We start from the raw sequence: 25,451 nt of genomic DNA on the forward strand, positions 1-25,451 counted from the left end.
AAAACATGAAAAACAAAAATCAGGCTGCCCACTGGATGAGACCACCTTCATGGGTATCTACAAGCTCCCTGTTAAAACCAAAAAGATCCAGAGACCACCATAGCGTCATCACACTGCCACCCAACTCCATTTGCCTGTAGGTTGTCATTTTGTTTCGGAAACTGAGTACTATGCCGAATACTACATAGCAGCCATCACATGAACCGATTTCAGACAGTATGTTTTAGAAAAGCAATAAAAAGGCCAAGTACTGAAATTCAGCTAGCTTTGTTGCAATCATATGTTGCAAATCTTAATGACTTTAGATTGCACTATACACCACCCCCACCACCATGTCTCTCCTCAAGCAGTTAGTTCATGTTGTTAAAGTACCATCCGTATGGGGCCAAAATATATTACTAATGGAGGTAGATCCGATTAACATTCAAAAAGTAATAGTGATCATTTTCCCTGTATGTTTCATTCAACAATTCTAATCCAATCTACACGCAACTTACAAGTACATCACTACCTCATTAAAACAAATGCAATCCTCTTTCTAAAATACAAAAAAAAAATGGCCTTGACCTCTTTTCTTGTTCAATTTCAATAATGAATATCTCGTGTTTTGATGCGTTTCACTATTAAAATACAAAACGGCTTCCTGTTCCATCAAGAAAACGATCAGTATGCCAACCTTTAGCCTGCAGCTCAGACAAAAACGGAGTGAACATAGTATTCATCCTGTCATAAGCATCTTGCAAGACACTACCAATTGGCTCATTTAGGGACTTCTCCATGCGTGCAGCAAATGCAGCAACTAGCCACCCTCTTAGTGCATCTTCTGCAGTAGCATTATGCTCTAACAACATGTCACACCATTTATTTCCATGACTCAAAACAAACTTCTCTTCAGGGAACATTTCTTTCCATTCATTAAGTTTTGAAGGCTTGACGACCTTGTGCAATGCCCTTCCTACTTTCACATTCCCGGCATCTTCAATTAGTCTCCCTGGAAATAGGAGATCTTCGCGATATCTGAGATCAGCAGGACCAGATACCTTTCCGGTCTGAGTTGCATTCAATTGAAAAATCAGACAGATGAAAAACCAAGCAGGCATGAAAGTATTTAGCTCAAACCATATAAAACAAACCTTTAGAAAATCTGCGACAATCATGGCAGTCCTTTGAGGATTCAATGTATTAACCGGAGCAGCTCTCATTTCTTCAACGACACTATACACATGTACGATGGAAAGAAGAGGTCCAACAACCAACTGCAATTTTTATGATTTCAGCAATTCGAAATTGCCAGGAATACTAATGTAATGTAAAAGCTCTTTGAAGGATAAAGAGTAGAAAGGATTAGCAAGCACATCCCAATGTTGTTATAGCCTTCTCTTGCACCAATACCATTATTAAAATAAATGACTGAAATCAGAAAGTTATTAGAGTCTTAATACCTTCCCTTGCATCGATGAACAAAGAGTAGCTGCCAACTGAATCCCAACTCCTATTCCAACAACATTGAAAAGCGTTGATATGGCCTCTCCTTTAGCAAATAGGTCACTAAGATTCCCTTCTTTGGCAAATGAAGAATATATTGGTAATCTAGTCGCCCTTGCAGCAACCACTGCCATTCCCTTGACATAGAGAAGTGAAATTCAACAAAGGAGCACTGATTGGGGAAAGGGTAGTATTTAGCATGTAATGGTGATGCTTTTAAACAAAACCAGAAAGGCAAAATTTTGATGTAAAAGCAAACGATGTGGGTCAAGAGAAAAGCAAATTAACCAGGAAAATGATTATACCTTTGCAAAATTACCCAGTCCTGCTACTTCAAGAAAAAGATGAGGACACAAAGGTGAAAGAACTTCCAACCCAGTACCCAAATCATAGAGCACATCAGCTGCAACATTAAAAGCTTCTTCCTTTAGAAGATTCGATACGCTATGGGTAGCATGAAGTGAAGGTTAGTTGACATTCAGCAAAAAGTAAAATAAGAATACAAACCCAAAATTCTCCAACGTTTTGGCTCTGAGTCCATCCTTGCACCCAAATTACTACATATGAGCTTTCCCATATGCTGCATTCCGTCTTTCAATATCTGCTCATCAACAAAACAAACTACTTCTTACCAAAGTAGCCTTGGACCCCATATTCAGAATGGATTCTTCAAAAAAGTAAAAGCTTACCCAACTAACTGCAGTTGCCTGTGCGGGGGTGGGCCGCAAACCTGCAGCAAATAACAGTGACTGCAAAGGAGTGAGAATGTATGGAAATGACCTCATATATTACGCTAATTGTCACATTAAAAAATATTCACATTTATAAATACACAACTCTTCCCCTTCCCCTGTTTTTTTCTTCTATTTTTTCTTAAAAGATATAATTTAGGCAATGTATATAAACTACCGTTACTACAATTTGCAGAATCTGTAGGGATCAGAAGGAGACCTGAGTTGACAAAACGGATAATGCTGCACTGGACAAGTGTTGTAATGCCCGAAATTGAGTGTATCTAAGGTAACCCTCGTTCACACTGTACAAACCAAACACCAACAGTAATTATAAGTTCTCAGGCTAGTTCCAATCTCATATATTTAACGACTAGGAATATAGAACTTTTACCTATATGGATACCCTGAGGGGAAAAACTTATTCAGGAAAGATTCAACCACTCTATGGTATACTGGTCTTGAATCATTAACCACCTTCACCTATACCAAAAGAAAAGAAATTTACGAAAAAGCCCAAAAGAAGCATCTGCAAGCAACGCCATTGATTTCCAGTGATAACACAAAAGAGAGTAAAATTCGCAGACCAAGTAAATGTAAAATTGTCTGAATGGAAATTGAAATTTTAAGATATACTCACGGAGAGGTAGCCGTCGGGTTCAAATTCGTAACGAAGAGTGACGGAATCGGAGGTTTCGAGCCAGTGAACTGGGACTTCGACTTTGGGTGCTTTATCTTCATCTGGCTCCTTCTTTTGCATCTTCAGCTTCTCCTGTTTTATTGTTTTCCAAACCCAAAAGCCAAAGTAATTAAAAGGAAATACACATTTCTTTTTGGAGAAGAGAAGTTTGAAATGATTACCAGTATGTTCATTCGGAACGAAATGAGAATTCCTTTAACTAGAGCGGGAGCGGCGGGAGGAAGGGGATAAGAGAGATATTCACGGCGCGAGAGTCGGGGAAAGTCAGAGCAGAGAAATCGGAAGAGGGAGGGAGCTACCTAGGACGAACTCAGTTTTTTTTAATTTGTGGCTTACTGTTTGAGAACGACGCCGTTTCATTTTCATGGGCTTTTGATTTAGCCCTTGCCTTGAACCCACATGCCTCTTTTAACTCCACCCGACCCAAATGTCTAATTGGCGGTGGGCCATGTCAAGCAGAGTGGATTTTCGAGCCCATTGAACTCTCATTAAGGTTAAGCTGAAATTCTGTGATTCAAGGAATTATTATGATGAAAACCCACCATTCTTTTCCAAACCAGTCTAGATTGAAACTTTTGGTTCATTTGGCACTTTATTTCTACTCCAATGTCAGCTTCCAAACACAATTCCTTACTCACCCTGAACTGTTTTAACCTTCAAGTTTAGGTTAAGTACACAATTCATTTAGATAAAATCATTTATAATTTGGAAAAGGGACAATATAGATATTATGTAGAGGAACAGAAGGTCTTGTTCACTTCGGAAAATCATTCCTTGATTTGTGCCCCATCCCCTTCTCCTCAAAACAAAAAAAAAAGGTAAAAAATGATGTATAAATCCAAAGAAAATACTAGAATCTTTGCTAAATATGCTGATTAATATCAAAAAGAGAAAACTTGTTGCCTGAACTTGCCCAGAAGCTTCAACTGTAAAGGTTCATGTACACTGCCATTGAACATTTTGACCATAGGTACTCCTGATTCAGTTTTAGCATATATGAGATATGATAAACCATTTTTTGTTTGGTACAGTACAAAATCCTGTATATAACCTCTTCCATCACCAGTTGTTTTGAGACAAAAACAATCTAAGAGCAGACAGTAAAGCTCGTAGGAAGGCCAAGAACTATTTCATTAGATACAAGTGGCTTCACAATGTCACATCAGGATCATCATCATAGTCAAAATCTGGTTCACTAGAATGTCTCATTCTCTTCGCCTCTCTAGCTCTTCCCTTCTTTGGTTTTCCTCTGTAAAGAATTCACACATAAGTTATATATTGTTAGTGTTTTAGAGTTTTAAAGAATTTGCAGGACTATATCATCCTTAGTTGTTGTTTTCAAGCATTTTAGATCTAGGTGATGTTTGCAAAATAATAATTAACAATGAGGAAAATAAGTTAATGCCCTTACTGTCCATTAGCAAAATAACCTCCACCCTTGGGCCGACCAGGACCATAATCTGATTTCCCATCTGCTAAACACAAAGGAATAACAAACAATAAAAATCAAGAAAGGAAAACTGTCGATGCATCTGCATACTATAGGCTCACCATCTCGACCAGCTGCAATCTCTTCAGCCTGACCAAATAAACAACAGCAGAAGAAAAATCAGTTGGAAAAACCTCCAAGTGAGAAAAATGAAGTTGTGAGACAATTCTTTTTTCTCCATCCAATTACTTTGAAGTTAATGAACATTAGCTGCAGTGAAGATAAAACAATTATTTTACTGAAGGTTTCATCTTTTATTAAGTCCATGAAAAGTATTCCCATATATGGGTAGTGCTGATATCGTTAGATCTCCATCACTATTAAATAAAGAGGCACTATGCTTAGGAAGTGCAACAGGAGCTGTATTTTGATGATGGCCTAAAGATCACATCCTTTTGAAGTTCCATTTTGGAAACACTTATAAGGATGAAGAATGGCCAGCAATGCTTTAATTTTGAAGAGTATGGTTGAGGAGCACGACAAAAGGCTTTGGCCTATAAGGGCATGTTAAATTTGATGCTTTTATTTGCAGCAATAGCAACACAATTCTCCATAAAGTTACATTTAGTTCATGAACTTCTGTGTAGATACTAGAATGGTTGTCATGCAATCTCTCTCCGAGTATGCAATTGAATGGAAAACAATACAAGTCCCTAGTGAAATGAGTATAAGAAAAAGAAAAGGAAAACACACTCCTTCCCGAAAAAGAGAACAACGGAAAAAATGTGATAGAATAAGGAGCAAACTAATCTCATCCATGTTCTAACATCTTCATGGTTGCACGTGCTTCATTATTCACATGCAACACTACCTAAAAGAATCATGATTAAACATTGCCTATACTTCAGTTGTAGCAAGACAAATCGTCAAGTGGGTATTGGCTTTGTGCAAGCATTTGAAGAAACCAATCTCATACTTCACTTCATTTCACATGGACAAGAGGTAGATATACAGCAAACAAGAAAAGAAGAAGGGGAAAACAGAGGGAAATTTAATTTAAGAATACGCACTGCAGGTGAAGTGACCGAAGATAATGAGAATAGCCTATCTTCAGGCTGGAACTTCCTGGACCGCTTCAAGCTGCAAGATAAGTTCAATATATATGCTCATATACAATAATTAATTGCATAAGACAAGTTTGCAGATCTGGAACTAGTTAATGCATGTACAGAATATTTTTCCCTCCGTTTAGAATTGAATTATTCTAGAGGAATGTCAGACTATGACTTAAGGCTCTTATCAACCCTCTTGGATTTGCTTGTTATTTATTTAAGCGAAGAACTCATCTAATGTAATGAGAAACTACTATAACATTACATAGGCAGAAGAATAAACAATAAAATCAATAAGCGAAAAACCCAAAAAAAAAAAAAAAAGGAAGGGAAACGTAATAAAACAGGCACTTCGTACAGTGCAGTGTTCTTAGATGAAGAGAGGAACCCCTCAAAACCTTTCAAAACGTTGCCACATTGGCTTGGATCCTGTAAATAACTTGTCTCCATATCATACACCTGCATTTATACTCCACCAATATTAATCGAATTTGAATAAAAATTGGGGTATTAAAAAAAAAAGAGAAGAAAAAGATGAAAATACTTGTCTTTCGATGTTTCGAAGCTCTTCTTGAAGCTTGGCTCTTTTACTAAGCAGAGAAGGCAGCACCACTGAAGGGGTTGATGATCCTCTTTGACCTAAAAGAAAGTTCCAATTCAATCTCTGTTTTTCTCTCTAAGAAAAAGGCAATGGAAAAAAAAAAAAAGTGTGATCATAACGGCTACCATCGTGATCCATGCTTTCGCGCGAAAAACTTGGAGATTATTAGAACCATAAAAGCTGAAGGAGGGAATTCCCCCAAATCTTGATTATGAAACCTTTTGTCGGATCCCCTTTCCGAGATTTAAACGTTGAAATTGCCCGTTTTCAAAAGGTCCGAATTGTCTACATCAGTTGTCAGTACGATCCAGATCTTCCAGGGAAGAGGACTTCGCCATTTCGGTCGTGAGCAAAATGGGCCCATAACCTAAAGAAGTTTGGGCTGGATGGACAGAGTTGGGCTTCGGAAAATGGAAATAGGCTTTTTCTTTATTGTTTATGGAAAAAACAGGATACGCGGCGAGTAGGAGAAGAAGTTGAATGGATAACGATGATGATCTGACGGGAGGCGCATGGACGGCAGAGATTTGCGTATTCTGGTTCGTGGGAAGGTCAAAATGAAAAAGTAACTTTTGAGGAGATTCCCTGTCAGGTTCGTCTAATCAATAAAGCTTGCAAAATTGGAAGCGTTACTCGTACGCACCGCCCCACCTTCCTTTTCTATTTTTTTATTTATTTATTGTCTTCTACTCCTTTTTATTTTCCGAAGAAACCTATGTCATTTTCAATTTTTTTTGTCAAGTATCTTACACTTTTTTTCGATTGTTTTCTTTCTAAAGTATTATTAGATTTGTTTTTCTTAATTGAAAAAGGGGATTTTAATTTTATTATTTGGATAAAAAATTAAATGTTTGAGTATAAAATATTATTACATTGTTATTAGTGGAGCCAATAGGCATTTTGTAATCCAGTATTTTTACTATCAATTCAATTAAGTAAGAATTAGATATTTTATAATTAAATTTGAATAAAATTCATATAATATTATTTATTATGAGTTCAAATAAAATTTAGATGATAATTTTAATTAAATATTTATAAAATTCAAATATTTTATTCAATGATAAAATTTGAGTTAAAAATATATATATATATATATATATATAAATAACCAATATTTTGTGGATTGATATTTTTTACTATTAAAATTAATTTTTATATAAATCATTAAATAGTATTTTGCAAAACATACATAATACAGAACCAAATCCTAGCTTTTTGTGAGCAAAGGCAATGCCCTGAGAATTGGAATCTTTTCTTTTTGCCTCAAACAATAACTTTAACTAAATTTCTGTGTCTCACCTCACAAAAATGAAAAAGCCAAACATAGCATTTAATTATCCTTGTCCTTTTTCTGAAGTAGAAGATATATCATATACGATGCATGTGTTTTCGTTCTTGTGAACCGACCATATTTTCCCCCTAGTCTTACTGTAAGTCCCACCTCTCTCTTTCATTTATCTCTGCCTCTCTTGTTGTTACTAAACCAGGCCTGCTCTTCATTTCCTCCTTACTTTGTATTTTATTCCGAACTTCCTTTTGCTGCGATGTCGTTTAGAGGACTCAGTCGGGTATCTCTCTTTCCATTGCCTTCCCATTCTTTCTTCTTTGGTTTTCTAAATTCCTTTTGATTTGTCTAAAACTCTTTAATTTGCTACTTCTTAGGCTGATTTCTGTCCTAACCAGGAACAAGAATATGTTTAGCTCAAGGGTTTTTATTTTGCTTCCTGTTCAAAAGAAAACATTCGGTGCTAGATATGATTTGATGTGCAAGTAAAAACAGCCAAGCAAAAGGCCTTTTTTTCCTTCTCTCCTTCTGATGAATCAGCTTGACAGCTTCAATAATTGATGTACTGCTTTGGATCCTGAGGCTATCCTTGATATTCTTTGGGGCCAAACAGAGCTTATTATTTCTTTTTAACTTGAGTTTCTTCAATTGCATGTCCTATGTGCAGTTTGGTTTCCACAGAATTCTGGATTACTTCACTTGGTTCAATCTGGGCTTCAGAATTTGGCACTGTTTGTTGGAGATGACTACTTATTCAACAAGTTTAATTTCCAAAATTAATGAACTTACAAACCCACTTATGATCATCTCTTGAAAATATGAAAATTTCGATAGCTTTGATTAGTTTTTAATATAATAAAATGTATGACAATCTGCTTCTGTTTCCAGCCAAACGCTACATCAGGCATGGGCGTTGCTGATCACAGCAAGGATACTTTTTTGGAACTGAAAAGGAAGAAAGTTTACCGCTATGTGATTTTTAAAATCGATGAGAAGAAAAGGGAGGTTGTGGTTGAGAAAACCGGTGGACCTGTTGAGAGCTACGATGACTTCACTGCATCTCTGCCTGAGAATGATTGCCGATATGCTGTCTATGACTTTGATTTTGTTACTTCTGAGAATTGTCAAAAGAGCAAGATTTTTTTCATTGCATGGTTAATTCTTACTTTTTGGCCTTTAATTGTCTTTATATTGCAATTTAACATATTTGATAGGAGTTATTACTTGCTGGTTGACAGCTAGTTAACTAAGACACCTTATCTAGCTATTCATCTCAAGTGCCAAATTTCATTTGTTTATGGCATTTTAGCATAAATATGGTGGCTGGGCTTTGACCTCCAAGAAGATGTGGGATACCTATTACTTGTTAATACTTCAGTTTGAGAGACGTTTATAACTATATTTGTCTGTCAGAATTCCTTTTCAAATGCCCTTGCCTGCTACTATATTATCCATTACCTTCATGCAGGTTATGCTTCAGAGTAGTCTGATACTTTTTTCATTTTTTCAGATGATGCATATATCCGTATGGTACCCCTTTTATGTTCTTTATGCATATTAAAGGACCTTTAAAGGTTTATGTGTATTGGCCAATTTGGTTGCCCTGCAGCTAGAAAGGAATTTAAAGGAATAATAGGCGAGGCCTGTGTACTTTCCATGGCAGCATTTATGAAAGAATGCCGCTGAAGGAGATAAAATGCGTACCATTATTTTGCTTGATTTAGATTTACGTAACAATAATTAGAAATCTTGTTTTGCTGTCTTAGTTTTATACCTTCTCGGCAAGAAAGTTTCTCTTTGGAGCCTTTGGTTTCACTAGGGATAAAAAATGGCCCTTTTTCGTGTCATTTATGTACATGGCATCATTATTATTGTAACTTATGTAGCTGTGGCACTCCTCTCACATTTATCAGGTTAAAGAAGTTGCCCATCAGATCTTCTTACCTAACAATCAGGTTTTGTTGATCAGGTCCCCTTCATCCTCTCGAATCCGTGCAAAGATGCTTTATGCCACTTCAAAAGACAGGTTTAGAAGGGAACTGGATGGGATCCACTATGAGATTCAGGCTACTGACGCTACAGAGATGGATCTTGAAGTTTTAAGGGATCGTGCTCACTGAACACTCTGCAGTTTAGCTGTTTCATTTGAGGAATTTCCTTCTTCGCTTTGCCGAGTCTGAAATTAGTCCTCCTTGCTTCATAAAGCTATGTGCAGAACCTTTTTGTGTATGTCTAATCCTTGAATAACCAGAATCTGGTGAAGCTGATATGAAGCTCTGGGCTAATACTATCTGGTTGCTGTTAATTCTGGTTCTTTACTGTTTTATTGCTCTCAACGAAGAAAGTAAGTCATGGATATTTGGAAACTCTGAAACTATTTGCAGATATATCGGTATGTCTAATTGTTGTACTTTTTGCTTCCCTATCCAATGCATTTCGTGTTCCAGTGTTTGGATGTGGAGTCCGAACACCAAAGTGAAACAGAAGTTACCCGGGAGGCTTATCTAGGTTGAATCAAAGCGAAAGCCTTTTGCTGTAAAAATTAAGGGGCATCGCTCTAGAATGCATCAAGAAAGCCAAGATAGTGCAGGAATATTTGCTGGGCTGAATAAAACATTGAAATTCAATGGCTATGCCTATTCGGCTGTTCACAAGCTTCCTTGATTTGTAGCCATACTGATTGATCTAATGAAGAATAAAATAGGAAATGACCGAACCCACTAAAATTGCACGTTCACCCTTGAGGAAGGTTCCTTGCATCTCCCTTAATATGTCTTATAATGATCCCAACCCTAACACGGAAACCCAACGAGCTCAGCATGCATTTCCTCAAGCTTCCAGATGCCACTGCCACATTCGTACTGTGGACCCAACATTTGCCAGCGGAACATTTGTTCAAGTAGGTTCAAACTTTCCAACAAAAGCAGAATGAATCTGTGCGAATTGAGAAGGAAGAATGGAAGATGGTAAAACAGCGAAGAAGAAATGCAGAGGAAAAGAAGATGATTAATCGGAAGAGCTTCTTATCACCGTCAATGAAGCATATGTTAGATTTTCTACTAAAATCAAAATGTGCACTTGCATTATTTATTTTTGTTTTTTATAAAAATTAAGTTAAGATAATTTAATATTAATAAAGAGACAATATTATAATTCACAATATAATCTAATAAAGTGGGTTCGATTTCAATATTAAATGTGAACTTAAAAGTGTAAGCATGGCAGGAAACTGTAAGTCATATGTAAAAAGGAAAGATTAGGTCCTTCTATCTAAGACAACATTAACATCTCACCTATTGGAGAGTTACAAAGAAAAGAAAGAAGACGGTTTTAATGTACTGAATACCTGTAATCACTCTTATCAGTATTATTTTCGTTATTAAACTATATATTAGAAATCAAGTTCGCTTTGTGTTCTAAATTTTTGCTATGATAGATCTTAGATTAGTATAAATTTATTTGTATATAAAATCTATCAATTAGTTTCAGAGCCTAACTCAAAATCTATCAATTATTGTGAAAAAATCATAATGGGTAATGGGTACAAAATTCAAAATTTTGCTCTAATTTATCTTGATTTATGATGTTTTGATTTGTTTTAATGAATAAGTGTTGTAAAACAAAGTCTTAAACGAGGTTTGGAATGATCAATTTCATGAAAAGCACTTGAAAACTCAACAACTAGAGGAAAATTGGCATAAAAGACCCGAATGGGTCAAAGTTGACCCAATTGGGTCGAATCTGATCCAACTAGAGGTTGAAGATTTAAATAGTTAGGCAACAAAGTCGACTCTCAAATTTAGCATGTGGGGGCGTGTAGGGGTCCATTAGGCCCATATATTGAAAAAAATGTTATAGTTCACCTTTATTTGCTCAACTCTGCATTTTGTGTTATTTTTTAAAATTTTTAATACATGTTTAATATTGATTTATTTTTATGTACATTTAATTAATTATTATTGATATTTTGGTGAGATATTTCTACAATTCATGTAACAGAAAAATAATATTTATATGTTTAAGCTAAATGGTAACATGTACTCTCTTCATATATTTGTGTGTTTTATACATTGTTGGGATAAAGTTACAAAGTGCAAATTTATAACAAAAACCATATAAAATGGTATTTTTTTAATTTTTAAATGCAATAAGTTTATTTGGTGACATAAATGAAGGTTTAAAGACTAAATATCTCATAAGATTATGTCACATGCGTAGGTATGATTTTAGAGTATAATGCCCCATATTGATTATGTTAATGATAAAGTAAATAAAATCATACCATGAAGTTTATATGGGTAATATAAAGTAATATCTTGTTATGGGGGAAGTTCATTTATGTTAGTTGAATCGTAGCCACTAAAGTGACCAATTGAATAGTGTTGTGAAATTATCATGCTCATATGTTTTAGGGATGTTTATAGTTTTAGTGTACATGCATTTACCTAAAGGTGCTGTTTCTACATTAAAATTGGAGAGTAGCGTATAAAAACATGTGTGTGGGGATTGGTTAACTCTAAATAATTTATTCACCTAAAAGTGATAAGTTACAAAATTCGTTATATTCTCATGACCATTTTTATTTGAAAAAGGTTAATATAATTATGTCATGCATTCAACTTAAAAGTGCTTACATGATGATATGCCTGAACCTTTTGAATATATTCATATATGGTTTTAGAGTATTTTGATTACCTTGCCACTCTTTCCACCATCGGCAACCTTTAAACCCCCTTCTCTTCCTCTTTTCCCTTTTTTTTTATCCTTTTACTGATTGTTTGTCTATGTTTTCTTCTCTTTTTTCCCTAATTTTTATTTTTTCTTTTCATTTTGGATTTTTTTTTCTTCCCTCTCTTTTTGGTTTGCGTGTGTTTATTTGGGCTTAATGGGCTTGTAGCTTCAAAAGCCCAAAAGGCTAAATTTTGAGTTATGCTTGGATTGTCTTCAGGCTTCTAAAGGCGAAAAGAGTCCAATTAGAATTGGGCTCAAATCCGATAATAAATAAATTTTTTTTTTAAAAAAAAGCAAAAGTCAATTTAGACTTAAATGAATGGTGCCTACACTTTTTACTCTCTCCATTCTTGACTTGGTCATCTTTTAATAAGTTTGAGAATTGAAAGTACCTTTCGTCCAAGCCATCAGGACCGTCCAGCATGGAATAGGTGAATTGTACTTTTATATTTGGATAAAGCTATGCACACCCCTTGACAATTTAAATCATGTGATTCAATTGTAGATCTGATCTAAAGGTAGATGCTTCAGAGAAGAGCAAATGAAAAACTACATGAAATTAAGGCATGCAGCATAGCCTTGCATTGCACCCCCTTTTGCCTAATGTCAAAGTTGGCAATAATTGAATCACCGATCAGTAATATTTCAATATTTTTTATGTTTGAATGACCTACTACTTTTTTTATAATTGTTATCATCATTGTCATTTTAAGTGAATTCTTAATACGAAGATATACTTGGAAATGGGTTCCCATAAAGTGCTCAACTTGAGCTTTATTTGCTTGGAAAAATATGAATGGTCTGTATCATTTTTGGCATTACATTCTTCGGTTTGCGAACTCTGAATTTAGTCATCCTTGTTTCATTTAGCTATGTGCAGAACCTTTTTCTGACACAAAAGCAACCAAAGGTACCTGCACAAAGAATCAAGCAAGGTGTTAAAGTCCAACCACTACTTTCACTCATTTGTGTGAATGTCAAACATTGTAACCAAAGTCAAGCAACAAATAGAGCTATCAAAAAAGACTTTGAATCAAAGAAAGCAATAATGTCTTCCATTGTTAATAGAGCCATACTTTCTAAAGTCTTGTCGTGCGAACTTAGGCAAGCTAAATAAGTATCCATGGTCCCCTAAATAATTTTCCTCGACAAGATTCAAGGGTAGAAGTCAATGCATTGGAATGGGTCTGTGATACTGTTGAGCACCTAACCCTTGTTATACTAATCTGGTTGAAGAAATTGCAAACATTAGCATTCAAATGTGGCTAATTTTGTTTGACCTCAATGACCCCAACACTTTATCTACACACCACGTGTATCAAATGACTGATAAATGTTAAAGGCAATAACTCTTACGCAAACGAATACGCATGAGCCAAGGAAAAATGGAACCTGACTTCTTGGTTTAATTTTGATGGCCGCTGACGAGCCACAGTCCACAGGGCGCATGTTGATTTATAACTAATGAAAAGAGACAACCATGGAATTCTCTTTGTACCCCTTAACTTTATGGTATAGAATAAAAAATTAAGGTTACTAGAATAAGGTACATGTTAAGGGAAAATAGTGAAAAGTAAATCTGACATCAGACTATAATCGAGTTAAAAGGGCTTTACAACAGTTCAACTTATTACTCAGGAATTGGTTTATGGATCCAACTTAAGCAACTGGAACTGTCCTGTGGTTATGAGATGATAGCTCTGCCTCTACCTCTGCTCCATTATCCTCGTTCTCACCTGACATCTCTTCTAAAGATTTTCCTTTCGATTCTGGCACCAAGAACGTGAACAAGAAGCCCAAGGCATTGATTGCACCTAATACAAGGAGTGAATTCTTCACCCCAATACCTGCAGGATACCCTGCATCTGCCTTGGCCTTATCCTTATTCTGTGCCAAATACAAGAACCCAAATGCACCAACAATAGCACCAAGCTTTCCTGATGCTGCTGATATACCATGACAAGTGGACCTTAACCTTGCTGGGAAAATCTCAGCTGGTACAACAAATGTGGTGGCATTAGGTCCGAAATTTGCAAAGAAAAAAGTCAAGGAGTACATAACAACAAACCCAATTCGGTTGTCTTTATGGGTCCAGTGATCGTAAGGGATAGCCAGTGCAAACATAAACACTGTCATGAAGAAGAAGCCCATTAGTTGGATGGAAAATCTTCCCATCTTATCAATGAAAGCCACTGTGAACCAGTAGCCTGGAACAGTGCTGCATAGAGCAATAAGTGTTTGTGCCCTTGCAATTCTAAAAACTTCATCAAGGGCATTCATGGTCTTTGCAGCAGGAATCCAACCAATTGCACTAAAGATGTCCTTTTGGAACAAATTTTGGCTGTAGAATGCAATGTCAAGCAAGAACCAAGTGGTGGTTGTTCCAAGCAAGTGAAATCCATGACGTTTAGCAAACTCTTTAGAGAACAAACCAAATTTGGATCTCTCTCGATCTAGTTGCTCTATCTTTTGTGGTTCTGCCTCAATGTCCATCTGCAAGACCTTTGACATATCAGATGCAGCCTGCTTTGCATTCTTAGCGACAAGGGCAGTGTAACGGGCAGTTTCAGGCATCTTCATCCTCCAATAGTAGGTAAGAGCAGCAGGGAGTGCTCCAACCATCAAAATAATACGCCAAACGTAGTCTGCTTGTGGAACGGTGGAGCCAAGTGCATCAACCTCATAAGGTGGAGCATCAAACCTGGCCTTGAATGCGGAGGATATAATAATTGCAAAAATACCGCCTGCTAAAATTCCAAAACCTTGCATTGCAAACACCGCAGCTATAAAGGCTCCACGAGTCTTCTTGTTAGCATATTCAGACATGATGGTGGCAGAAAGTGGATAATCACCACCAATGCCAAAGCCAAGCCAGAACCGAAAGAAGCAAAGGGTCGCCATGACAGATTTAGGGGTATGGCCAAAAGAGAGACCTGATGCAATAGAGCATATGACCATGAGCATAAGAGTCATACCATAGACCTTCTTTCGGCCTAGCTTATCACCAAGCCAACCAAAGAAGAGTTGTCCTGCTAGTGTTCCGCAAAACGCTACTCCATTGACAGCAGCTGATACATTAGGAGGCAAAGTTCCAGGCTTTTCTGCGCCATCAATATGGTAGTATATGCGGCCAAGTAATTTGGTGACAAGTGATATGCAAAAGAGATCATATGCATCAGTGAAGAAGCCCATCCCAGCGATGATGATTGCGGTGAAATGGTACCATTGTGTTTTGGCTACATCAAGGGCATTAAGCACCTGTAATTGTCCATCTGCCATAGCTACCTAGCTCACTTACAAGCTTTTTTATCTGCTCTCTCTCTTTCTCTGCAAAGATGAAACAGAAAACGGGGTTACAATCGAAACAAAAAAAGTACCTATAAATAAAAATCAAGATCAGTTCCCACATCAAACTTCCAAGTTTTCTTTCTAACTTCAAACCTACTTTTTTGACTTTTTTAGCCAAATAATTTATTAATTCTACATCCTAGTGTTAGGTCAATGCTCCCGCTAATAGTTGTTTTCAAGCAAAATACCATATTAACCTTCAAAGTTCCAAGTCAAACTAATTGGGTACCAAAACGGAGACAAAAACAATAATACTAAACGAAAGCAATGCCTTCTTTTGTGCAGACTGAATAGGCAGCAAAATTTTTTTCTTAACTAATTTAATTAAGACCATGGTGACTAAGAGAAAGATATCAGTAATGACTATATGTGTTAAAAAAAACTTGTCATCTATTTATTGGATTGTGTTAGATGATTGAATCATTCCTGTTGTTTTTCTACAGTTGGTAAGCTGAGAACATAGTTTGATTAAGTCAAGAAAAATGGTAACTCCAACTGCTCCTCCTTGTCTAACCATTTTGTACAACTCCAAATGTTAGTCAGCCTAGTGTGGGGCTACATGATACTGATGGAAATGAATGAAACAGATAAAGCTGGACCTTATACATGCTCCATGTCCAAGGCTATTCCAATGTGAAAATGTACTTTAAGAAAAGGCTTCTAGCAAGGCAAAAGCCATCATTATTGGGAGAAAAAAAGCAAGGAAAAGGACAAAGGAGAATTCCATAAAGTCAAAAAGAGAACAAATCACATTCACACCATGTCATTACTTCAGCCATTTACATAAACAGGGGAAACCATACCCTTTATTAATTAGAAGATTAATGGCACTTCCAACCTCTAGATATAAATGTTTCCTCCTATATTTAAATGCGTGGAAAGTAAATACATTTCTAGCTAGAGAAGGAAATAAAGAGAAGTGCCCATGAAAATTTGATGAATATATATTATTGTACACAAACTATCAAAACATCTCATATGAAAAGGATCCAGATCTTTAAATTAAGAACAATTCTTATGAGCAAAAGTAAGGAGTGATGATAATGAATTTGTATCTTAACTTTTGACCAAAATTGTGAAGAAATAGGAACACCCTCATCACTACCTATTTATTTTCATTCTTGTAAAAAAAGATCTACAATTACCAAAATAAAACCAATTATATAACCATGACTAAAATGTTATTTGGAAACAGTGACAAAAGAACAATCCATCAGTTTCTAGCCAGGATCATAAAAGCTTGACAGTGCACAAAGATAATATACTAAAAAAGATTTTGTTCGGTCAATGGAGTAACATTTTTAAAAGCAACATGAAATGTGATATACTATATCAATAAACAACCATGATCAAAGCGATCTTGGATCCATTAGTCAGGTTAATAATTTCTGGACCCATTTGCATATGAACCAAGATCAATAAGACAAAAAAAGATTACATAAATATAAAAAGAAAACCCAGATGACCAAAAAGCTATTCATTATCGTCATTAACAAACAACATCTGCCATTTGCATGCATGAAGAACTTTATCATACCCTTGAAAAAAAAACTGAAAGAAACAACAATATCACTGAAAGAATACGTACGAGACAATAGAATAAAAACAACACAGAATTCTGGAGAGAGAAAGAGGGGATGTTAAAGATTGTAAAGGGAAGTTTCTGAAACTAACATATTTCTTTAAAGTGTTTGTGTTTTTTTCTCGAAGGAATGAAAGTGAAAGAAAATGAGATTAGAATAAGAAAGACAAAATAAAAGAAGAAAAGAAGATTTGGGAGATGGGAATTTGGTTGATGCAAGGAAGTGAAAGGGCAAGCAGGAGTATTTATATGCAACAAGGTCTTACCAACAATCCCCAAATATGCTAAATGCCCACCAGTATATTCCTTCTCCACCTCTTTTTGATATATTCATTCATTCAACCCCCCACTCTCTTTTACGACGTTGTTTCTTATTAGATTGTCTAAAACAAGCAAAGGAAAGATTAAGAATAGATGGTCGACAACTGGGTCCAAGGTAGATGTGTTTGTTTCCTTGAAACAACTACTCCAAAGTCAAACCAATTGTGAAAGCCGTGTGTGCATGTGTGAATGGGTTGGATGGTTCATGAATCCACTAATTACTCACAGTTCCATTGAACCTCATGCTTTTTATGGTAAACAACAACTTAAATGGTACATATCTCTTTTTCTTATCTGTTGAGACATAATAAGGATGGTTCTCCTAGACTACTTTATTTCCAACTCATCAACTTATTAATCCAAATATCTCTTGATTTATATCCATTGAAAACCATACCTTATTTGCACTCTTGTCAAGTATGAATTCATAAAGAGTTCATATTTTTTTATTAACCAAGTTCATACCTATTTGATCAAGAGCCTTGACTCTGGGCAAATAAAATGATAATATTGTCAACATATATGTTTTTTTTTTGGGAAAAAAGTTTATGAGTTGAAATTTTGGGAAAATAATTATATCTACATTAGATTAAATAAAAGTTAAAGATCAATAGGCTGTGATAGCATACATTATTAATTCTTGCAAAATGCTCAACAAGTTTTAATTTTTTTAGTTTGATCTGTTTCAATTTTTCCGCTTTTATTGTGAAACCACACAAACACACATATGACTAGGTCTGTAACATATACACATGTACAGTGTGTGCACACCATCACGATTAGGCCACCTATTTTAACTTCTATTATCATAATTTTGAATTCAAAGTAAATTTCACTTGTGACTTGAACATATGTGCAAATCTTTATAAGTTACATTTCGCGTTAAAAATGTGAAAAATGACAACTGTAACAAATCAAATCAGAAACATTAATGTTGGAATTAAGGTAAAAGATTTAAATTTCAATAATAGTTAAACATGTTAATTAACAAAATGATAATCTCTCATATACTTAAGAAGCATATGCCTCCTTGCTATTGTTTGAATCTATAGGGAAAAAAAAAGGGCTAAATGTCATTGTTCTTTATAAGTTGAATTAGAGTTTGGAGGAAAAGGCTATTCTCTCTCTACCATATTTCTCTCAACATACTTCCCAAATAATATGAAATTTCTCTCTTTGTTTGGTTTCATAAGTATTTACTAAAAATATTATATAGGTGCAAGTAAAAATAAGTAAACGTAGCGTCAGATGCTTGTACTTGTAATGCAAACAAAAAGCTCTCGTATTTGGGTTTTACTTTCTCATAATACGCTTTGGGGGCTCACTTTGGCGGAAACACGTGAGCACCTTTCTCTGATGTGTGGTTTTCAGCACTAAGCATTGATATGAAACACATATGAATTAGGTTTCTTCGTTTTTTGTCTTTTCCCCAAGTCGAAGTCAACTGGTCCAGCTTACCAATTTAATTTCACATCGACAACTCAACTTTTCAAAATGTTTGATGACTTGATGGATGCCAATTGGCAACGTTAATCACAAGAGTCCATGACGATTTCATTGACTAAACCCCCTAGTAACCTTATGCCCCACCTGGGCATGGCCTCCCCAATTTGGTTGGGGATGTTGACTTGGGTGTCCTTAATCTTAGAAGAAAGCCCTACACTTTGATGAATTGAACATCAAAAGGTTTTTTCTTTTCATTAATTTTTCCTATTGAATAGAAGGAACAACCAAATTTGTTTAAATAAGGAATCTTATTATTTGAACCAATCTAATTAAGATATTTTATATTATATGATCTTTGACCCACAATTTATAGTTTATTAACAAAACTTATAGTATATGTCTCTAGCGGGCTATGGCCATGGCCTGAAGTCATGTTGTTATGATTGAGATGGCAACAGGGTGGAGGATACTTTTTAGTCATCCCATTCTTGACTTGGTCATCTTTTTTTTTTTTTTTTTGAAAAGTAACTTGATCATCTTTTAATAATTTTGAGAATTGAAAGTAGCTTTGTCCCAAGCCATCAAGATCATCCAGCATGGAATAGGTGAATTGAATTTTCATATTTGGATAAAGTTATGCGCACCCTTGACCATTAACATCATGTGATTCAATTGTGGATCTGATCTAAAGGCAGATGCTTCAGAGAAAAGCAAATGAAAAACTACATGAAATTAAGGCATGCAGCATAGCCTTGCATTGCAACCCCTCTTGGCTAGTGTCAAAGTTGGCAATCATTGAATCAATGATTAGTAATATTTTAATTTTTTCTGATGTTTGAATGATCTAAGGAAACATACTTTTTTTTAAAAAAAATTATTATCATCATTGTCATTTTAAAGTGAATTCTTAATACGAAAAAACACCCATTAAACATTTCAAATCACAATCAAGTTGACAATTTCTCATTATCATGAGTTTTTTCATTCTAATTGAACTACAATTTTTTTTTCTTATCATTATCAATATTCTTTCATCATTTATAACAAATTCAAGTAAAAATCCAAACTTCATAAATACCCAAAGCAAATTAATCAAAACCCAAACGTAATAATCAATTTATATGTTGATTTGAGTAGCAAACTTTGAAAAAAAAAAAGGAAAAAGAAGTTCATTGAACCTTTAGAATAAGAATTATACTCAAAATATTGAAACATATATGAGAAAAGCACTGACTATTCATACACTCTTCTTCACTAATTGAAGTCTTTTCATTTGTACACCTACAAACGAATAAAACCAATACAATACAAACTAAACTAAAAACAATTTAACATAAAACTAAAATAAAACAATTTAAATTAAAACAACCCAACATAATTTAAAACTAAATTAAGAAAAATAACTAAAAATATCTAATTTTGAACCTATATATCAAAAACTTAACTAATTTCATTATCAAAATATAACTAAATAACTCTATAAAATAAAGTTATCAATGTGCCATTAATAGGAATAAAAATGATAATAGTCGAGATATAAGAGTTGATCCACTAATACCATTTATCACCAAACTCTATTTTTTTTAAAACTAAATCAAAAAATTCTCAAAAACTATTATCAAATACCTTTTCAAAATCCACCTTAAAAAGCCCCTTCTCTCTTATTCTTTGTCACGAGGGCAACCATTTCATGAGATCAATCATTACGGAACTGAATATAACAGAGAATTCTATGGCGACAAACTTTAAAAAGTGAACAATGTTGGTCAGAAAAGGACAGCGCCACAATGTTAAAATTCCTTGTCAATGTGAGGCAGAAAATGGAAGTTGCAGTGTTGATCGTTTAGCGTTGAAAGTCCAATGCTCAGGGGCGGGCTCCTCGTCGTCATTAATGTGTCATCCGCTCCGTTAATTTATTAATTTTAAATTACAGGAAAGAATAATTATTTGGGAGAGGGAGGATTCGTTTCAATAGAGAATGTGAAAGCGAAAAAACACCGGGACATGGTTTGTGCGTTAATTAGTGCCATGACAGGTGTCCTAATTAATTAATTCTAAATTCTAAGGAGTAGTAATAAACTGCAAAAACTTGAGCAACTTTCACCCCACCCCCCACTATGGCGTTGGCAATTTGCAGCCATGTGCATTGCATAATAAAATATTTGGTCTTACTGGTTCAACTCCATTCTCGATGGCCATGGTTTAAAGATGAGCTTCCTTGATATTTCTTATCGTTCATTTCTTTCCTATTTCTTATCTGAAGAAATATCTGGCTGATCGATGGGTGGATTGTTTTTGCCAAACTGTGTGTGTGTGTGTGTGTTTTATGCTTGGCCCTAAAGGCTAGTGGGGAACATGATAAAAAGATAATATGCAACTTAAGTCATTGAACGACCATAACTGTAGTACCTCACTATCTGCATCACCTTTGTTTTTTTCTTTAAATTTCCATTTTGAACAGCTAGCCCAAAAGACGAAGAAACACTTGGAAATGGGTTTCCATAAAGAGCTCAACTTAAGCTTTATGTGCTCGGAAAATTAAGCATCAATGGTCTATATGCTTTGGCACCGACCGTCTTTTAACTGTGGTGGTTCTTGCGTTTAGACTTGCTAAATCATAAATCAAATTCATATGATAAATGAAAACCAAAAAGCTATTAATGTAATACTATGCTAATTCAGAAAAGAGTAAAAGCTAGCTTGAAAGGATTGTTATTTTAACTATTATTATATATTATTAGAGGAGCTTTCAAACTCAACAAGAGGGTTTATTGAATTGCCACATATCCGTTTAATAATTTTGTTAATTTTTAAATTTCTTTCATTATAGTTTAATGAACGTGTTATAATGATCACTTGGATTTTAAAATTAATTTTCACCATTGGTATATAAGATGATTTTTTACAACGGATTGATTTTTTTAGGAACATATGAAAGTTGTCATGTTCCTTCGCTTCATTACCTTGTAAATTAGTTACATAGAATATAAAATAATGTAAAGTAGGTGGCAAATTGCTATGAAATGATATTAGTTGTTTTAATTAATTAAAAGCTCCATTTTTACCATCTAACTTTTTATAAATCAATCTAGCTAGATAGGTCCCGCCACTATCCTTAGTTTGTTAAAAAAGAAACTGAGAAATGAATATATATATATATATGGAGCATTTTGAACTTAAAAAGGTTGTGGAGTGTCTCCTTTGCTTGCCTATTCAATTATCAAGTTAGAGGGATGACCCATTTGCTAGCTCCTGTTCCTTGGTCAAACCAATGAATTAGTATCACCTACTATTTATTTTGCAGCATATATAGGACCACTTTTCTCAACAGAGAATAGAAATTTGACAAGTATTCAAGCTCTTGATAAAGTAGTAAAAATATCAAACTGGATCAGTCCCCGAACATGTTGCTTTGCAAAGGGTTCCCCTTGGGAGGATAACATGTCGAATTAATTATATATTATCCTGATAACAAATTTTGCCTTTTTCCCCTTGAATGCCGGCCCAGTGCCCCTGATTGTATAGGTGCTGCACTATACAAAATCATTAACCAATTGAACAACTAGGTATGTGTGGTTTAGCTTCCAATACTAGTTAAGCAATGTTCGTGGAGGAAACGTACATGCAATATAGCGACATTTTCCTTGGCACACATCTTGAAGATAAGAATCTATCTTCTTTCTCATGTGGATTATATATGGATCACTAATGAAAGGCTCCTTCACAAGCACTCTCCATCTGCTTTGGATATTTTCAATTTATCTGGCTCAACATTTTAGTTTATAACAGAAAAAAATCTTCTTGCCCTGACTCAATGTTTGAGGAAAGTTGTCAACTCAACTGCTTGTGAAAATGTTGTTCCTAAACCGCTTATGAGTTATGACAGGAGCTCATATGGGACATTCTATGTTCATTGGTTTGTCTAGGTTTTTTCCTTTTTCTTTTTTCATCCTTGTTGCATATTGAACACTTGGAATGAATCGATGTACTTGTGACAGGTTCTTCCTGCTTCTTTCGATGAATCCAAGTTTAGATTGATGTTGAGGAGAGAGGAGACATAGGTACATAACGCAGCGCAAGTAATTTGGGATCAATTTGTAATATGGTTGCCTGTTTATTGCCTTTGAGAAATACTGTTTTCCAAGAAAGACATGTTGGGGTTTAGATGTGAAAAACCGATTGTTAAGTGGACCTCGATAGTCTATGTAAAGACGTTTTGGACTTCCACAGAGTTAGTGATGGAGGCCTGGGATTTTCTAGCTGGTCCACTTGTTGATTTTGGGTCATACGTGAAGTTTTCATGGGCTGGGGAACAATTGGACTTTCCGATAGGAGTGTCTGTGAGAGGATATTGATGAAAGAGAGACTAAAAAAAAATCTACCCTGTAATTATTATATTCTACGTTTGGGTCACAATTTATTTATTTTAAAAATATTATATTATTTATTTTTTTATTTAATGGTAAGTGCATGCATCTTCTCATTCTAAGTTTTAATCTTCCCACTAAAAACATAATAATGGATTCACGAAATATCTATATTTTCTCAAACGTTTTTAATTATTTGAAATCATAATACTTTTAAGAAAATATATAAAAAATAAAAATGGGATCTAAACGTTTTAAATTTAATTGCAACTAAATCATTTTTTCCATGTTTCCTTTTTCTCATCTCTTTTCTTATGTCCCTTATTTTTTTCCCCGACAAAGCATTATTGTCTATTTTTATTTTATTATTTCATAAGGAACATATCACTTACAATTATTGTTACTATTTACTACAATCTTTAATATAATTCAAATAATTAAGATCAAATAAAAAAAGATTTATATAAAATAAGTAATGAAATTTTCACAGATGAAAATCTCTCATTTCGTTTAATTTTCAATTTATAGTTTATTCACTTAACAAATTAACAAAGTTATTGATTTTAATTACTAATATGATAAAAATAAATAAAATGAAAAGGGTTAAATATTAATCAATCTATTTCTGCGTCTTCGTTTGATTTTTAATATTACTTTATTCTAGTTTCCCATACGTTTACGATTTCGCTTTCTTTTCACAGGTTTCATTATTTTTTTTTTTTGTTAATTTGTTTGCTTTGGACTCCCTCAATTATTGTTTGTTGTATAAAAATTTATGGGTACCAATTGTCGGATGAAAATTTTGTTAAAGATGTTGCTTAAAATATGTTAGAATATTGATGGGAACATATGAGTGGTCTATGAAACTGAATACAGGAACAATTTTTTTATGAGATCTTTATAGTAGTAGTTGTAACAGTTTCTATTCACACGAATTACTTAGGGGAGTGCTTTAGTAATTTTGACCATATTTCGGTTGCTTTATATTCTTTTATCTAAAAATATTAACCTTAGATTTTTTCTTTTTTTATCTCAAGACTGTTGACTAAGTGCTAGTAGCAAAATAGCTTTCAAATTCCAAGTTTTAGACATAGCTAGCTTCCACATCAGAAAAATATTATGATGTGATTTGATTTTTGTCCTAATCTAGATTCACAGGACTGTAGTATCACAGTAAGCTGGCGACGTGTTCATTTCCAGGCCAGCGTCCCATTTTGTATGCACCACCTCAACCAATTTGCTTTCTTTTCAGATAGCTAATTAAATTTAGAAAGCGCCACCTCGCATAAAAATAGCTGCTCAAGAAGCAACTTAGTCAAGCGCAACAAAGGCACAAGGGAAGAAATGAATCAATGCTAACTTGACAGATAGACAGTTTTGATTGACAATTGAAGGGACACATTAATTTTGATCATGTTGTTTCGCTATATTCGGAAGAAGATGCTAACATTCCGACTCCCTTTTATTTAAAAATGATGAGTATGTATTTTTATTTCTAGGCAGGTGAATTAATTGTGATCAATAAATCTGTTGGAAAATTAGAATGGAGCATGGGCTGTGGAATTAACTCATGGGTCAAACCGAACTCCTTTTTTGATTTGTCTCCATCTCCACCGTTTCCCTGACACGTTCCACTTCTTTCTATTACGCAAGTCGCCATCCCGTTGAGATTTGACGCTGGTGGGGATCAACACAGGCAAAAAAAGTTATCGAAAATATACAGTACGTGGGTTCAGTTGACAGTTCTAACTCCAGGAAAAAAAGATATCCATGTTTGAAGATATATGATGATAGCAGTAGGGTGGGTTAGCACATAATTGGCAGCACTTCCCTAGTTTAACTTGCTTCATCGCTTTTAATCTTAACGACTTGACTCCAAAGCAAAGAGACATACTACAATACACCACTACCGTTAAACGTTTCTGTGCTTTCACTGAACAAAAACGAGAGGTTCATGCTCATAGAAAAGAAAAAGATGAGGTGACGGACTACCTTGACTAGCCGCAAGCTTGACATTAGCAAGGTGCCACGTTTGAACTTTGAACTTTGAACTTTGAAATGTGGGGGTGGCTTCTCTTATATTAATGAGTAACAATTATGACCAAAGTCCTTTTTCCAAATGTTTGTTTTGACTGGATCTCTTTTGTCCATAACTTAGGATCAAAATTATTATTTCTATTTAAGTGAAATGTGCATGGGTGTAATATAATGAGTCATTTTGAATTAATTAGCAACGTTTCTAGTGTCTTAAATAAATTATGTTTATAGGGACCTCTATTAGATCAATTGGCATTTTAGTAGTTTTCACTC

The 25,451-nt window shown here is 34.7% G+C and overlaps 4 protein-coding genes across 9 annotated transcripts; 1 reads left to right on the plus strand and 3 right to left on the minus strand.

Annotated features, from left to right (window-relative positions):
- LOC18613148 (protein root UVB sensitive 2, chloroplastic) lies at nt 418–3,225 on the minus strand. The gene is made up of 10 exons (XM_018127121.1): nt 3,078–3,225; nt 2,857–2,988; nt 2,611–2,699; nt 2,437–2,521; nt 2,175–2,234; nt 1,993–2,086; nt 1,791–1,888; nt 1,443–1,622; nt 1,134–1,256; nt 418–1,049 (listed from the first exon to the last, which is right to left on the minus strand). Exons 1-10 carry the CDS (start codon nt 3,087–3,089, stop codon nt 624–626), a joined length of 1,299 nt encoding a protein of 432 aa, XP_017982610.1. The 5' UTR covers nt 3,090–3,225; the 3' UTR covers nt 418–623.
- On the minus strand, nt 3,724–6,361 carry LOC108663400 (chromatin modification-related protein MEAF6-like). 2 transcript variants are annotated; one of them, XM_018127127.1, is made up of 7 exons: nt 6,184–6,361; nt 6,002–6,096; nt 5,816–5,916; nt 5,416–5,485; nt 4,468–4,495; nt 4,328–4,388; nt 3,724–4,165 (listed from the first exon to the last, which is right to left on the minus strand). In XM_018127127.1, exons 1-7 carry the CDS (start codon nt 6,194–6,196, stop codon nt 4,066–4,068), a joined length of 468 nt encoding a protein of 155 aa, XP_017982616.1. In that variant the 5' UTR covers nt 6,197–6,361; the 3' UTR covers nt 3,724–4,065. The 2 variants fall into 2 exon arrangements, with proteins under 2 accessions (XP_017982616.1, XP_017982614.1); XM_018127125.1 differs by having other exon boundaries at nt 4,328–4,391; nt 6,184–6,360.
- LOC18613149 (actin-depolymerizing factor) lies at nt 7,348–9,769 on the plus strand. Of its 4 annotated transcripts, none has more exons than XM_007050245.2 (3): nt 7,348–7,629; nt 8,235–8,500; nt 9,316–9,769. In XM_007050245.2, the coding sequence occupies exons 1-3, from the start codon at nt 7,606–7,608 to the stop codon at nt 9,464–9,466; spliced, it is 441 nt and encodes a 146-aa protein (XP_007050307.1). In that variant the 5' UTR covers nt 7,348–7,605; the 3' UTR covers nt 9,467–9,769. The 4 variants fall into 4 exon arrangements, with proteins under 4 accessions (XP_007050307.1, XP_017982618.1, XP_017982622.1 ...); XM_018127129.1 differs by having other exon boundaries at nt 7,390–7,629; nt 7,724–8,500; XM_018127133.1 differs by having other exon boundaries at nt 7,390–7,491.
- Nucleotides 13,418–17,224, minus strand: LOC18613151 (inorganic phosphate transporter 1-4). Of its 2 annotated transcripts, none has more exons than XM_018121816.1 (2): nt 17,014–17,224; nt 13,418–15,404 (listed from the first exon to the last, which is right to left on the minus strand). In XM_018121816.1, exon 2 carries the CDS (start codon nt 15,354–15,356, stop codon nt 13,737–13,739), a length of 1,620 nt encoding a protein of 539 aa, XP_017977305.1. In that variant the 5' UTR covers nt 15,357–15,404; nt 17,014–17,224; the 3' UTR covers nt 13,418–13,736. The 2 variants fall into 2 exon arrangements, with proteins under 2 accessions (XP_017977305.1, XP_017977718.1); XM_018122229.1 differs by lacking the exon at nt 17,014–17,224 and adding an exon at nt 16,025–16,359.

Source organism: Theobroma cacao, chromosome 1, assembly GCF_000208745.1.
Source record: "Theobroma cacao cultivar B97-61/B2 chromosome 1, Criollo_cocoa_genome_V2, whole genome shotgun sequence".
NCBI lineage: Eukaryota > Viridiplantae > Streptophyta > Magnoliopsida > Malvales > Malvaceae > Theobroma > Theobroma cacao.

Coding starts and splice junctions, on each gene's coding strand:
- LOC18613148 (XM_018127121.1), bottom strand. Junction 2,700..2,856: donor AACCCGACGGCTACCTCTCC/GTGAGTATATCT, acceptor CTTTTGGTATAG/GTGAAGGTGGTTAATGATTC. Junction 1,257..1,442: donor GTTCATCGATGCAAGGGAAG/GTATTAAGACTC, acceptor TAAAAATTGCAG/TTGGTTGTTGGACCTCTTCT.
- LOC108663400 (XM_018127125.1), bottom strand. Junction 4,392..4,467: donor GATTGCAGCTGGTCGAGATG/GTGAGCCTATAG, acceptor CTTTGTGTTTAG/CAGATGGGAAATCAGATTAT. Junction 4,166..4,327: donor GGTTATTTTGCTAATGGACA/GTAAGGGCATTA, acceptor AATTCTTTACAG/AGGAAAACCAAAGAAGGGAA.
- LOC18613149 (XM_007050245.2), top strand. CDS start 7,606: ATGTCGTTTAGAGGACTCAGTCGG. Junction 7,630..8,234: donor CGTTTAGAGGACTCAGTCGG/GTATCTCTCTTT, acceptor TTCTGTTTCCAG/CCAAACGCTACATCAGGCAT. Junction 8,501..9,315: donor AAGATTTTTTTCATTGCATG/GTTAATTCTTAC, acceptor TTTGTTGATCAG/GTCCCCTTCATCCTCTCGAA.
- LOC18613151 (XM_018121816.1), bottom strand. CDS start 15,356: ATGGCAGATGGACAATTACAGGTGCTTAATGCCCTTGATGTAGCCAAA.